Source organism: Sipha flava, unplaced genomic scaffold (genome assembly GCF_003268045.1).
Source record: "Sipha flava isolate LNK unplaced genomic scaffold, YSA_version1 36_pilon_pilon, whole genome shotgun sequence".
NCBI lineage: Eukaryota > Metazoa > Arthropoda > Insecta > Hemiptera > Aphididae > Sipha > Sipha flava.
The window spans coordinates 3,013,102-3,029,593 of record NW_020273076.1 but is presented as its reverse complement, the minus strand read 5'-3'; the positions used below and the strand labels follow the sequence as shown (position 1 = coordinate 3,029,593).

The 16,492-nt window shown below is 27.7% G+C and overlaps 1 protein-coding gene across 1 annotated transcript in view; it reads right to left on the bottom strand.

The window, feature by feature from the left end:
* The window catches only part of LOC112688052, a 46,319-nt gene that overhangs the window by 6,676 nt on the left and 23,151 nt on the right, over positions 1-16,492 (bottom strand). The window contains exons 10-19 of the mRNA XM_025561072.1: positions 4,961-5,095; positions 3,533-3,675; positions 1,947-2,202; positions 1,486-1,698; positions 1,194-1,380; positions 965-1,091; positions 706-882; positions 476-624; positions 289-407; positions 56-209 (exon numbers count right to left, since the gene is read on the bottom strand). Of these exons, the coding sequence (XP_025416857.1) occupies positions 56-209; positions 289-407; positions 476-624; positions 706-882; positions 965-1,091; positions 1,194-1,380; positions 1,486-1,698; positions 1,947-2,202; positions 3,533-3,675; positions 4,961-5,095 (1,660 nt within the window). The remainder of the gene's footprint in view (positions 1-55; positions 210-288; positions 408-475; positions 625-705; positions 883-964; positions 1,092-1,193; positions 1,381-1,485; positions 1,699-1,946; positions 2,203-3,532; positions 3,676-4,960; positions 5,096-16,492) is intronic.

Below are 16,492 nucleotides of genomic sequence, written 5' to 3'. Positions count from 1 at the left end.
TTTTCATTAAAATACATTTTGAATATTTCAAGATTCGATTCGTTTGTTGACTTACCCACGTATATTTCTTGTTGTTCACTTAATGTCAAACAAACATGCTTGGCATAATTTTCAACGTTATCAATCAATTTCTTCTTCTCATTTAACCCATCAGATTCGTCCGCTTGATTTAATATCACAATCTCTGAGATTTGTAAAAATAATTTCACCTAATATTTAACAATAATTACTGGTTTTTTTTTTTTTTTTTTTATAAAAAATAGTATATTATTTCAGAAACAAACATACAATTTCGGTGTTGAATTTCGTACTCGAGTAAATATTCGGTGAATAAGAATTCACATTCTTAATGATGTATTCAATATTATTCATTTCAGTCGATGACATCAGTTTATCATTGTCGTACACTATGAAAACACATTAATTTTTTTAAGTATAATTTCATATTAATTAAAACTATCGAAATCCTGTTTACCTAATAATTTTGTATAAATTCGATCACGTAATGATATCAAAGATTGTGACATAATTATGTTATTAAACTTCGGCAGAACAAAAAAAGTTCGAGTGATTGAATCCAATAATGCTAAACCAATTGGAATGTATTCTTTTCCGTAGGATATACTAATTTTTGTAAATATATTTCGAATGTTAATATTTTGTTCTGTTTATGGTAATTATAAAAAAATCAATATAATGTTGTACCTTTCTAAAATGTCTTTATTAATGTGAGTAGAAATAACATTAAATAGCTTTTGAGCAGTTTTCTCATACAGTTCGGTTTTAAAAATTTTCAATGTTGTCATAAATATAATTTTGTATGCTTCCGATTCAGTTAACATTTGTTTCATTAATAGCTGTCTGTATTTTTTAATAAAATACCTATGCGAGTATTTTGATAACAGTTAAAATTGAAATTAATAATTGAAATTTTTTTTGTAAATTAAGTACTATTAAATCTTACGCTGCATCTGCATCTACTACTTGGGTTGGACTATGAATATATATTTCTGGACCTTCAGTTATACTGCAACTTTCGTAACGATTGCATGCTTTCAAAACTGTTTTCACTTTTGATGTACCCAGCTTGACTGTAGTAGGAAAAATATACAGATATTTTGGCAGTACAGAAATATTATATTAATCTACACACGTATTTATAATATTGTCTAAAAACTACTTTTCATACTAACCTGAGGGAAGAATCGATTCTGTTTGTAATCGAAAAGTTGATGAATAAAAATATATCGGTAAAGATGTTAGAGTTGGTACATAAAACCCAAAACTATACCGGATGGGATGATTTAATTTTGTATCGTACGCGTTATTTGTATAAAATTTGAACTTGGTCAATAAACCAATTCCTTCCGTTGGTGTTACCTGATAATTAATTAATACGATGATAATGTCTTGATGCAAATAAAAACATTATAATAATAATTGATATAACGTATTGTGGTGTTAAAAAAAAAAAAAAATGTTTACTTCGAATTTAAATATTCGTGGCGGAGCGACCAACGAAATAGGCACGACCCCGTACATAGAATGTTTTATAGATGCACAGTGAGCATTTAGTTTCAGTAAAAAATCTGTATTTTGTTCAGTTTTATTTGGCAACGTCACTACGAGACGGACATCATGTGAAAATGTTTCATTTCGACCTTGCGTGAATTCTCTAACAACTTTATTTTTACCACCCTAAATGTATAATTAATACAGATTTAAATAACAACAATTAACTATATTAACGTTCAATATGAAGATACAAACTACTTGTATATTGTCAGAATAATAGTATAACATGTAATACGCTCATTATTTTATTTACGGTAAATTCGAAATTATATTATTATTATATTATAGTACTATACATGTATATTATTATTAATATTATAAGTAACGAAAACAAAACGAAAAATTGTTCTAACAAGTATAATATTGTTTACCATTTGCTTGGACGTTAAATAATTATAGCCAGAGTCTGATGACGTTGTCCAAGAAGTTATACAATCAGCAGTCAAATAAGAGACAGAGGCTGCTAGTAAAAAGCTGCTTCCAGGTGGAAAAGGTGTACTTGGGTTGAAATTTTGAATGGGCCAATAAAACATTATGTGTGGACCATGTTCATAAGATACCACTACCACTGATACGGCTGAGTCAACTGGAATACCAGATAATGATATTTGAACCACAAAGTAATACCTAAACCACAATCGTTATACGTAGATTAAATTACAATAAAGATAACTCGAATAAAATAAATTAATATATAATTAAACAACCAAGTTGATTTTATATAGAAATAAATAAATACTTAGTTTGTAATACCTATTATTATATTTGTAAGGCACCAATGATTCCAGTGGTTCCCAACTTATGGTATGCGTACTACAAATGGTACGTGGAAAGCTCGCAAAAAGCTCGTAGATGGTACACGGAGCATTTTTTTTTTTTTTAAAGAAATAGTTTTATTTTTATTATAATTACCATTCGATATTATTTTGATTTATTTTATAAATATCTACGACATAGGAACAAAATTAATATAGAAGACAACTTAAGACTTAAAATTACTAAACTGGAGACCGGTATTGACGTCCTGATTCATATTTTCGTATTCGATTTGTATTAAAACATTCATTTGTATTCATTATAATTAATAGTAATGGTAAATATTTTATGATATGTTTCTTTTTATGCATTAAATGCTTGTGTATTTATAACCTTAAACTAATACAATTAACTATAAAAAAGGCTTCATATATGTAAATTAATAAATGTCATTTTATTTCTTGATAAGTAAAAAAAAAAAAAAAGGTTAAGTCAAGTGGTACGTGAATATTTTTCAAAATGTGTGAAGTTACGGTTTTCTTGCATTGGCCTAATGTGGCATCTAGTGCGAAAAAACGAAGCGTTTCCTTGATGTTTCTGCAGCTTTAGACTCAGTTGATTTTAATATTTTATTTTACTGTTTTAGTTTTTAAGCGTACATTAAATTATGCGTTGTTATAAAATGTTTGGGAACCACTGTTCTAGGCTAAGCATTTATTTATTTATTTCTATGCATACACCTATTTATTTTTTTTTTTATGCATTAATTTACGAGTATTAACCATTTACTAATTTTTAATTTTTATTGAATTTTTTATTATTTTATATAATAAGTGAATTGCATTTATGCTTACTATTGTGAGATCAGTTATGTGAATTATTAGTGTAATTATGTAAGAAAATAATGAAAAGCTAAAGCATATTTAACCTTAACATTATCAGTAAAATGGATATTATCACAAAATTTGAAATATAGAGTAAACTTATATCTGGTTGGGTTCTTAATATGTATTACTGTAATTTTTATAACGACGATATAAAAAATGTATGCAAATGGTTTTACGACGATATTGTCTTAATGTTTCGTATTCCACTACAAATACCTAATAGCTGTACGAGCAAAGCAAACGTCAGATTTTTTAAATCTTTTAAAAAATGTTTTCATATAATTTGAATCAAATTTAACTTGTAGGTACTTCACCTTCCTGGTTGTAAGGTCAATTCACGGATTATTAATTCAGAAGAGGTTGTAAATGACTTATCATCCATAGCTTCTTTCAATGCGGGATAGTTTCCAACCATTAAACAATCATCACCATTAGTTGTCTTACAAAGCCACTTGTACTGCAGTATAAATATAAAAATAAATTATACGTTACTAATTACAGATTTCAGTTTTACGTATTTGCAGGTTGATTCCGGGAAAACCATAGTGTGTGTTTAAAATGCAAAATACGTTGCATAACGTGTTAAAACAATTTCGACCATATTTGGCTTATTTTTTTTTTTTTTTTTTTTGCGTGATTCAAAAGCATATTAGGTGAGTTTTGTTTAGTCTGACGGTTGTGACATATGACCGAATACTTGGTTACAAATATGGATCTCGAAGGTGAAATTTATGAGTTGTCAATGGGTTCTTTTTGAAGAACCACAACTCATCCTTTTCAGCTTTCCTTGCTATAGCTAATATAAATTAACATGTTTATTTTTCTTATAACAAAGTTTGTTAAAAAACTTGTTTTTATAACAAATTGCTCCATCCAATCGATAAACTTCATGGAGTTACCAAAACAAGCTTATTTCAGTTTTTTTGATAAAATTAAATATAATTTATCATGAAATATACATTTTGAATTTTTATTGATAAAAAAAACTAATATTAAAAAAATTACTAAAATTTAGATCAATAGTATGACATTTTTTTTATTAAATTTTAGTCTACATTTTAGACCACGTTTTAAAATTCAAAAGATAAAATAGCTTACTAGTATTTAAAATGTTCTTTTTTTTTAAAGATATTTGATCTTGAGAAAAGAGAAGATTATATTTGTTTTATATTATTTATTTATTTTTCTGTAATAAAACTTTGAGATAGTATATCGGTACCAATAGTTGCATGCTAAGTACATTATATATTGGAAATCGAACACGGAAAGGGTTTTTTTTCGATTTTCTCAGAAGTTTTTATACGTGTAAGAAAACACTAAAAATATAATCTTTGATATCGATGTTAAGTATCAACTAGCAATGGTTTATATTTTTTTTAATAAAAAAATAAAATACGTAATTTATTTGTTTTATTATTTAAAAATGTTATGAAAAAGAGGGACATACTTAACTTATTTATTGGTATAATCGGGATTATCGTATAAATATGAGTTTAATTCAATGAATTATGTTGAAATATCAATAATGCTTCATAACTTATTATTGAAATGCTTATAAAAGTTATTTACAGCTTTCAGATGTTTTTTTTTTAAATATGATTATGAATAAAAACTTTTAAAGAATCTTGTATTCAACTATCAAGCCTTAACTATTACATTTGGAGGTAGTATTATGGAAAAATATTGCAGATTTTTGTGATTTGATTGATATTTTTGTCAACATTTGCTAATCATTTACATACTTGTACATCTCCCATCGTAACATAGTTTTGATGTTTTGTCTGTAAGTGGATTGAACGACCAAATGGTACGACTATTTGTTGAGGTACGATAACTGTTTTTGCATCAAATGGTTTAATTCCAAATTGAATTTCGTCCTATAACATAAACAATATAAGCACCTTAATTCATTAATTTTAAAATTTAAATACATTATATAAGTATTACAAGGAAATTGTTGGGTACGGTTCGATAATTGACGAGAATAGTCTCAAATTTTCTAGAATATTTGAGACGGACAGGTACGTGCAATTATATTATTACTGTCATGTTCGGTTATTTTTTCGGGTATGTTGGTTGTTGCCGCATAAGTAACATTTGTTAGTAGTTTTTATATACGTTGGTTGTTCCCGCGTTTTGATTATAATAGAGGTTTTATAATTAATACAGTCCACATTTTTTTCTTGATATTTTATATCCAACACTAGTTGAAGTGTGGTCACCCCGAACAATTTTGGATTTGGGACCTCACTCAAACAGAAATTAATTACATTTTATCGTCATTTCATGATTTATCATATTTTTTCATAATACAACATAACATGACAATTTTATTTTTAAATGAATTAAAATCTTAAAAATCAGTATTTAAGGCGTGCTTATAAAGTATATACATTGATAACAATTGATCGAGTCAATCGAATCAATATATATATTTATGTATATATAAAAATTACTAAATGTCAAATCATCAACCGTATTATTAATATTAATTATTATTATAATAATAATTCCGTATATTTTACGAATGATCTGTCTTATGACAGATTATTTTTTTTTAGATAATATCATAAACGAATTGAAATATAAGAAACATCGAAATTGAGTGTACTTATATTCGCCAAAATGGTTAATGCGACCCTTGTTGGTTTATTCTTTAACTAATCTTTCACTCATTTATTGATTATGAGTTTACTCTTCTGCAACAACGTTGTCTATTTTAATGTTAAATAAATACTGATGTGTTTATTTCACTATTTAATATATTTGAACAGCTACAATCCGTCCAATGAACCGGAAATATTTTATTGCGTTTTTCATTAAAAATTACATTGGAACTTAATATAGTAATTTGTTTTATAATTTTTATAAAACTTTTACTTTAAAACTGAACAAATTTATTGTTAAGCAATTAATAAAATCTTATACATTTGTATAACTTCATTAATTTATTCGGAATATCATAACTCCAATAAAAGTTTGGGAAATATTAAATATGAGCTGATGTTTTTCCAAGGCTGAGCGAGCTTAAAATAGAATACAAACAAATTACATTAGCTCAAAGGATATACTTTATATAATACAATTTTGTAAATTACCAGTTGTTAATATTTTATTACCGTGCTTTGATTTTAAACAGGCATTATAAAATTAAATAAAAGTCGACTACGAAGAATTAAAATAGCCAAATGTAAACAAGGTTTGGAGTGAGATATGAAAGTGAATGGGCCACTTACACAAGTTGACTTTGAAGTGATAATAAATCATCAATTTCAAGAAAATCTTTTTTTTTTTTTTAGTGAAATAAATTCTACTGAAGTATATATGAATGTTTGGAAATAATTAATTTCAAAACATTTATTTAAATTAATCAAAATTTATTACAAAACTTATAGTCTAATTATTATTTAATGACTTATTTTATTAATAAAGCTATAAATTCCTTTAGATAAATTGTTTTAAATATGTTAATAAAAAAAAAAAAAAAAAGAGATTAACTACTAAAGATATGACTAATTTTAATTTTTAAGACATTTTTATTTGGTTTAATTTTGAAAAATATATTAAGCATTAAATCATAAGATGAGTTATTTTTTAAAACAAATATAAATTAAAGTACCTATAATAATATTATTATGGTATTATAATCAGGAGTAACTGAGTGGGTTCCCATTTGGCCGAATTGGTTCTCGTTTAAAAAAGGTATTTTATTAGTAGGGACCGGATTTATATGCACAAAAAATCCTCAAAATATGCTTCTAAAAATGCTGTAATATGCAATAAAATATGTATTTATTTTTAAATACGTACTTAAATATTTACTTAAAATGTTGTTTAAAACGATGTACAAATATGTGAAATGTATTATAAATGTAAAAATAAATATTAATACGGTATTAAAAAAAGTATAAAAAAGCTTTTAAAGTATTTTGTCATCTAAGTCGCCATTTAACATTCTTTATCTTCAGTCTATAAAGTATAAATACCCACATTAATAAAAAGTGAAAACAAAAATTGAATTCATATATTACCTTATTGCATTAGATGAAATGATTATGTAATCTTTAGAAATAACGACTGGTCGCAATTTTATTGATATTATGTGGCTGTGAACGTGAAAATACGACGAAAATGAATATATGTGCTATTAATTATAATATGCGTTGAATATGCATTTAATAGGTAAAAACGTTGAAATATGCAAAATATGCAAAATAAAATGAGTGTTATTTTAATAAAAAAGATTTAAATCGGGGACAATGTTCATCAGATTTCAAAAAGCTTATTCCAATACATAGGTATATGCAATTGTATATAAATCCGGTCTCTATTTATTAGGTATAGTCGAATTGGTTCCCGTTTGTGTACAGGTAAAATAGTAACAATTTAAATTTTTTACACAATATACCTACACTATTAAAAATTAAAATTCAGCGGGCCAGTGCATGGAGAGAAAAAAACAAAATTTTAAAACTATATGTATGATATATAGACACAATTATTATATCGATAAGATAGAGTATAAGAATATAAAAGACTATAGATTATTAGAGACTAGCAAATTACTAGCAAAAAAGAAAGAAATAACAAATACTTAGAAAATTGCATGAGTGAATACATTAATAAGAAGATTATGAGAATTGCATATTTAAAGAAAGTTAGCTTCAAATTTGCAAACAGTGGTTTAAATTTTATTTATTATATTTTATTATTTGTGTTTCATACACCTAGGTGATGACTAGTTGACTTCCAAATTAACGATTTAAAATTATATATATTTTATCATTTTTTTTTAACACACATTAACGCATATTGTTGACTAAGCCTACTTTAAAGTTGACAGTCCTAAGCTTGTAAAATTAAGAAGGAAAATGTGCGTAATTAAACGGGAACCAATTCAGCTATACCTAATAAAATACCTTTTTCAAACAGGAACCAATTCGGCTATATCTAATAAAATACCATTTTCAGACGGGAATTAATTCGGCACGTGGGGTTGGAGCTCGGAAACTAATTCGGTACCAGCTATTATAATCGTGCTTAATAGCGTTGGTTGTAGGTAGTTATTTCGTAAAAACTAGTTTAAGGATGTATAATAAACAACATTTCAAGAATATTTTATTACATTGTTAAATTATTGAAGAATTATAATATATGTAATATACATTTTTAAGTTAAATTTCAGCCTTGTATCAAGCAGTAATAGAAAATAGTTTTTTTTTCGTTTTCCTAATTTTTTAGTTTTTTTTTTAAATTAATTTTTAAAACCGTTGGGAAATTTGAAACATGATGTATTTAAAGTTTATTGTGGATACAATTTTCCCTCATGGTATCAAGTCTTGGAGAGTTAAAATAAATAAGATAAAATTTAACTTTATGACTTCCATTCTTTGATACAGCCACTTCTCTCTTGTTTTTGTAAATAATTTACGCATTTCTCTTATGCTATGGGTAAATACCTAAGCCTATATTTTTAAAAAAAACTATCCTGGGCAGGGCCTCCTAGGGGGAGTTGCACCTAGAGTACAGAGCCTCGGAAATTTCAGGTACCCGAGGGCCTGTTGAAATAAATTTGTAATTTTAGGAATTTGAATAGGAATGCTTATTTTATATTAAATATAATTATAATTATATCTTCGTTTTATTATTAAATATTATCGTATATTGATCATATAAATGTTATTATATAAATATGAAGAATATCAATAGCTGTAGAAATTAACCTCCTTTCAGATTTTAAAAAAGATCTATAAAATATACTATATAGTTCGCCACAAATTTTATTCGAAACGTAGCAAATAGCTAAAAAAATTTAAATAATACCAAATTGAGCGGAAAATAAAAAATGAATAAAAATAAAAAAAAACATTTATTGATGAAAGTGAAAGTACTGAACCTGAAATAGTATTAGAAATGTTGTGATTTATTACACAATTCACTTATTTTGTCAATTTTAAAAATCGATTTTAAGAGGTTAAAAATATTTGCAACATTTTCAAGTCATTATTAATCATTTTACCATTATCAATGAAGAATTAGAATAAAAACAAAATCACTTTTATAAAAATACAAATCAGATTTATCTGACAATATATGTCATGAAATGTTACACCTAAAAACTATACCTATATATTCTTCAACATTTCAAAAAAGCATTGTAATGTCACACCTTGAACTATTAAATTCCATTCATACGAAAAATGTGCAAACAATTTTTGTAAACGTGTTATTAATCTCCGAATATTTTTGTATTATTCCAGTGACTGTAGCAGTAGCAGAAAGGTTTTTCAGTAAGTTGGGAAATTCACTTAAGACATAGCAAAGATCAACTATAAGTCAAGAACAATTAAACTTTCTTGCTCTTTTATTTATGGTGAATCCATTGGCTTCAACAATAAATTTCGACGATGTTGTGCTCAGAGCTCGTAAAATAAAATTATAACTCAAAGAAAAATATATTAAATATGAACTCAAATATTCATTTTTTTCAAATATTCATATTTTTTTTTTTTTTTTTTTTATAAATAATATTATAATAAAAATAAAAAAGACCTGTATAGCATGAATATGCTAACGAATCTTTGATTTTAATGATATATTATACATTTTATTATTTGGTTTGGTAAAGAGCCTTAACAAACATTTAATACAAAGGCCTAGAATTTATGTGGGGGCCCTGATTCTGAGATTCATATATTCAAAAAATTAGATTATAGCTTAATCATAGAATTTTAAATCTTCAAAAATACGAAGTATAAAATTAATGTGTTCAAAAAATTTAATAAGTACTAAAAAATCAAAAGATTTTCGTTTAACGAAAAACATTTAGTGTCGTTACCTATGTATTTCCTTCTCTACATTTTAAGTCAAAATACATCACAATCACTTAAATCTTTTTCTGAATCAAACATATTCTTTAATAATTTTCTGAATTTCTATTTCTAATATTTGCACAAAAATACTTGAATAGCAATAAGTTCCAGGATACTTTTTCCCATTAAATGAAAACATTTGCTATCTACGAGTAGTACACAAGTAATGATAATAGTTATTAATGGTTATTAATAAAATATCATATTAGCATTAAATAAATAATTAAGTACAACGGAATGTTAAAAGATCTGTTGTAAAAACCGGTACGAGTTTTTATAGTATAGATTTAAAGTTGATGAAAAAAATAGTGATGTATTTATCAATATCATTGACTGATTAAAATGACTGATATGTATTAATCATCACTTCAATGTGAAAAAAAAAAGGTTACACAAGGTTACGACGATACTGACGCTGATCCAAACTGGAGCTCGGAAAATGAACCGGACGAAAATATTTACGAACATGAATCATCGGATAATTGTAACGTAACTATTAATACGATTGGTAATAATTGGAATAATGATTTTTTCTAATTCACTGCTAAATAGTCATATAATTTTTAATCCTGATATAAATACTACTGGAATAAATCCAAATATAATTGAAACTATGTCTGATACAAGTCCTATCGAATTTTTTTATCTTTTTTTCGACAAAGAAATCATTGATAAGTTAGTGGTTGAAAAAAACAGGTATGCAAATGCTAAAAAGAACGCACCACGCTTATCTCGACATGCTAGAATTAGAAAATGAGTCGACACAAATGAGCAAGAAATTAAACTGTTTTTCGGTATTGTTATGTGGATGGGTATGGTGAAATTGCCATCAATTGCTCATTATTGGAAAAATTCTAAATTATATTATTGCAATATTCCAAAATGTATGTCTCGAAACAGGTTTGAAATTATTTTGAGTATGTTACACATTTCTGATAATGACAAAGCTCCTCCTAATGATAGATTATACAAAATACAAATATTGATTGATTTACTTGTCGAAAAATTCAATAGCGCAGTAATTCCTGAAGAGTCTATTTGTATCGATGAGTCTATGGTCCCTTACTTGGGTCGTTTATCGTTTCGGCAGTATATTTCTAATAAATGTCATCGTTATAGAGTGTAAATCTTTAAGCTGTGTACACTGGACTTTTATACGTCGAAATATAAAATATATACAGGAAAAGAAGCGACGACAGGTGATTCGGTTTCATGTAAAGTAGTGATGGAACTAATGGAACCATATCTCAATTTTGGTAGAACATTATACGCAGACAATTGGTATAACTCCATTGACTTAGCTGAAAAATTATTGCGACATAAAATACATTATTAGGAACTCTTAGATCAAATAGAAAAAGAAACCCTAAAGATGTAACACAAAAAAAACTTAACAGGGGAGAAATATTTGTAAAAAGGAGTGATCGCGAAATGATGGTACTAAAATGGAGAGACCGTAGAGATGTTCTTATAATAAGTACAAAACATTCAAACACGATGGAAGAAGTTATGACTAAAATAGGAATTAAAATAAAACCAAAAGTTGTTATCGACTATAACCGTGGTAAAGGATACATCGATTTAAGTGATCAAATGGGATCTTATAGTAGCTGTCTAAGAAGAGGTGTGAAGTGGTACCGTAAGGTTGCTATTGATATTATTTGCAACACATCATTATTGAATGCTTTTAGTATTTATAAAGAAGTCACTGGAAATTCTAAGACAATTACAAGGTTCAAAGACGACATTATTAATGGATTAATTCAGCAATCAGTGGTCCAGAAGTTCCAGAACCATATGATGAACATATGTTGGTAAAAAAAAAAAAAAAAAAAAAAGAGGTCGTTGTAATAATTGCTATAAATACATTTCTCGAACAGGAGGTAATATTATAATTAATAGTTGTTGTATTTTATTGTGTTAATTTAATACATTTTTTTTACAGGAACGCAGATAGCAAGAAAGCAAACCTCTCGCGTATCAATGATTTTTCCTAAATGTGATTCCTATTTTTGTTTTGATTGTTTCTTTCGTAATCATAAATACAAAAAATGAATTCAAATTCAAAAGAATGCAGTTTACTGTCAAATTATGTTTTGCTATGACAATGAATAAATCAAAAGGCCAAAGATTAAATATTGCAGGGATCGATATTAGTGTTCGAACAGGCTATTGCGTTCTGTCTGGCCGCGACAACCGGTTCCCCCCGATAGCGTGCCGATTCTGGAATGTTCGAGAACTTTCGGTCGGCACGCTTCGTCGCGCTGGCATCACGATCCGGGCGATCCATGGTCCGACACTTGCAACCGAGCGAGCTGGTGGTTCCCACCGGGCGTGTGACTTTTCTTTTGCCGTCGTGCATGTTACCGCCGGGTGTGTGACGTTTCTTTTGCCGTCGTGCATGTTACCGCCGGGTGTGTGACTTTTACTTTGCCGTCGTGCGTATCACCGCCGAGCGTATTATCCCTTTTGCCGTGGTCCGTCAACTTCGTGTGCGTGGCTTGTCCTTTCCACATCGCCATTCAAGCCATCGGCAGTGTCATCGTCGTCGAGGTTGGTCGCGTCCAGTGAGCTTCCGAAGTCGTCAACATCTGTCGGTCTTGGTGGCTGTCGCACGTGCTGTGTGCACGGTCGCGTGGGCGCAACCACACAGACCATAAGACCGATCGAGGTATTTATGATCGAAACCGGTGACACGTAGCGTGACTTAACTTGTGTATTGTTCACAATAATTATTGTTCATTTTTTTGTCATATCTTTATTATAATTATTATTATTATTTGTATAATTGATAAGATATATGTTCATATATATTCGAATAATCGAAGAAAAAAGTTTTTTATTGAATGATAATAGTGAAAAACATGGCTATTTTCGATTTATTTTAATCTTTGCTATATGTAGTATATCCGTTTTAATCTGTCGTTATACAATAAAATGTCTTCATTTAAAAGGTGTATTTGGATTTTGTTTTCGTTTATTTTTAGCAATGGTTATTCTTTTTCTGGAAACCATCGATGAAGGCGACCTGCCGCGATGATGTATTTTTAGTAAAGGTGGCTGTGTATTAACCGACCATAGATCGTCGGTAACAAATGAACATGCAAGCCAGCTAATTTTTCTATCCGCGAATAAAGATTATATAGCAAAACCAGCGTTTTAAATATATATAATATTCATTTTAGATTTAAGTCAAGACTCAAAACTGAATTTTAAGGTAAACGGTTATTTTTTGTACACAAGATGACGTTATTTTATTTGTTATATTTTTTTTATTTAATAAAACTTTTAAATCAGGATAATTATTTAATTATTACTATTATTAAATAACTCAATAGTAAGATTATTCGATTCTAAATCAAATGATGATTATTTGATTATAAATCGATTATTCTATCAATAAACAATTATTCGATTATTCGATTATAATCGAATATTATTTAAATAATCGATTATTCCAGGGAAAAAATAATCGCACAGTCCTAAACGTCGGTAGGCGATACATCGGACTATTAGAAAAGTAATTTGTTTTTGACTGTTGTACAGCAAAAGGAAGGTTATGTCTCGAATTAAAAGAGGGTACTTTAAGACCAATTTTATGTAATAGTTCAGGACAGTCAATTTCTCCATTCAAGATTTTATAAACAAAAGTAGAATCAAAAACTAGCTGTCTGGTCTTTAGAGATTTTAAACCTGCAAAGTTTGCAATCTCATCCATATTTTGGTTTAATCTCATTGTTTTATACGCGTAAAAACGGAGGAAATTTTTCTGGACTTTTTCTAATTTTTTGATGAATTGTAATTGATTTGGATTCCATAATAACGTGCCAAATTCATGTGATGATCTTACTAATGAACAATATAATACTTTTAAATACATAAGGTTATTAAAATCATGGAATGTACGTTTGATGAACCCTAATATATGAAGACTAGTCTCATATATTTTATTTATATGTGCATTAAAGGATAAATCAGCTACTAGAATAATACCTATAACTTGTACTTGATTAACAGAATTAAGGGGGACGCCATTTATATGATACATTAAATTTATATGGGTTAGAGAGGTTGAAAGAAATATGAACACACTCAGAGTTATAAAAGAACATGCCATTTAATGAGCACCATAATGAGAATTGATCTAAATCGTATTGTAGAGAAATGGTATCTTCATCAGAACAAATAGACATGTACAATTTCATATCATCGGCAAATAGTAGGAAATTACAAGTATTGAAACATTTATTCAGGTCATTAATAAATAATAAAAAAATCAATGGGGATAAATGACCACCTTGTGGAACTCCTAACGTAATGTTAATAATATTAGAAATAGAATTACCAATTTTTACTAACTGGGAGCGTTCATTTAAATAAGAAAAACCATGACAATACTGGATGTCTTAAGCCTAATTTATGAAGTTTAGCTAAAAGAAGACTATGATTTACTTTGTCAAAGGCTTTATGAAGGTTGGTGTAGATAGCATCAACCTGTCCCCCTAAAGCAACGGTTTCAGCCAAATAGGAATAAAATACTAATGCATTAGTCTATGTTGATTTTGCACGACGAAAACTGTGTTGTTCATTTATAAAAACGTGATTGAATAAATCTTTTAATTTAGGTTCGAGGATTTTTTCAAAAAGTTTTGGTATAACATTTCATTTAATTATTGGTTTGCAGTTAAAGACAGAAGTTCTACCAACCGACTTCCAGATTGGAATGACGTAACTGACTTTCCAGGCCTTTGGAAATATACCCAACTTTAGAGAAAGATTATACAAGTGATGAATAGGTTTAGTTAACGCCCAATGACAATTTTTTAGTAAGATAGGAGGGATAAAATCAGGACTTGAAGAATAAGTATTATTTAATGAAGCTAAGGCATCAAAAACTTCAGTAATTGAGATATCTATCATATTACAATCAATGCAGTCATAGATATTATCTAGTATTGTATCATCAAAAGTAATAGGCTTAACATAAACGGACGAAAACCAAACACTAAATAAGTTAGCAACTTTTAATGGACTATCAGAGGTTTTATCTAAATGGTGTACAGAAGCAGAGATATCATTATTTTTTCGAGATTTGTTAACATAGTTTCAAAAGTATTTGGGATTACTAATAAGTGAATTTTGGGTGTAATTAGATGATCGAAGTAACATTTTTTAGTTTATATTTTACACTATTTACGAATATTAGAAAATATTACGTAAGCAGAATGGTTTTTTGAGTTTTTATATTTTTTGTGGGTGACTAATTTTTTTCTTAACAATCTACATAGATCAATTGAATATCAGTTAGGAAATGTTCGTGTATGACATACATTTTGGTACATATGTATTCATAACATTAGTTACAATACGATAAAACTCGTTAGTGGCAAAATTAACGAAATTTGAATTTCATAATTTAGACCAGTCACAGCTAGATAAGACCTAATTGATCAACTTATAGTTTGCTTTTTTAAAATTATACTTATAGTTAGAATTTGATTTTTGATTAGAAATAATATATTCAAAACAAATAGAAAGAACATGGTGATAAACATGTACAGGTATTAATTCTTCAGAGCTTAGAGAGAGATACAAAGGTAATAATTATATTGGAGAAAATTAAACCTAACTGAGATTGTTTGTGGTTTTTTATTTGATTGTATTGTAAAAAGTAATTTTCGTAAAATAAATCGTAAAGTGTATTAGAACATTCAGAAATAACGCCGTTAATGTGCAGACCATCCTGATATGTATGAATGATTATTCTCAACTATCACCAAATAATATACCTATACCAATCCAAAAGATACTTAAATACTTAGGAGTTTACTTTAATAAGTAACTTACTTGGGCAAAAGACACAAAAAATAAAAATAAAAAACAATCGAACGCTTACCTACACTTTCTCAACCATTACAAACCTGTTCGATCAATCTTAAAACAAACTTTTAATATACAAAACAATTATAACTCCTCTTTGATCATATGGTATTTAAATTATCTACCCACTAACATAAGACCTATACAATCTTTATAATCCATATGTGGTTGACAAATAACTGGAGAATCATGGTTTATGAACAATAATGTACAACATGAAGACCTATAAATTCCAACAGTAAACAAAATAGCAATCCAACAAAACAAAACATTTCACTCTAAACTTCATTTAAACCAAAACCCGTTAATCTGATATATATCCCTGACCGATTTTCCTAACAATACACAAAGAAGACTTAAAAGAAAATAGCCATACTCTTAATTAAAAAAATTAAAAATTAAATTAAAACAGTTCTCCTACTTGAATCATCAAATTAAATGAGATAATGTTCCTTTCCTTATGCTAATTAAGTCGTTTTATTATATTTTATTGTGTCATCTCATTTACTTATTATGCTCATT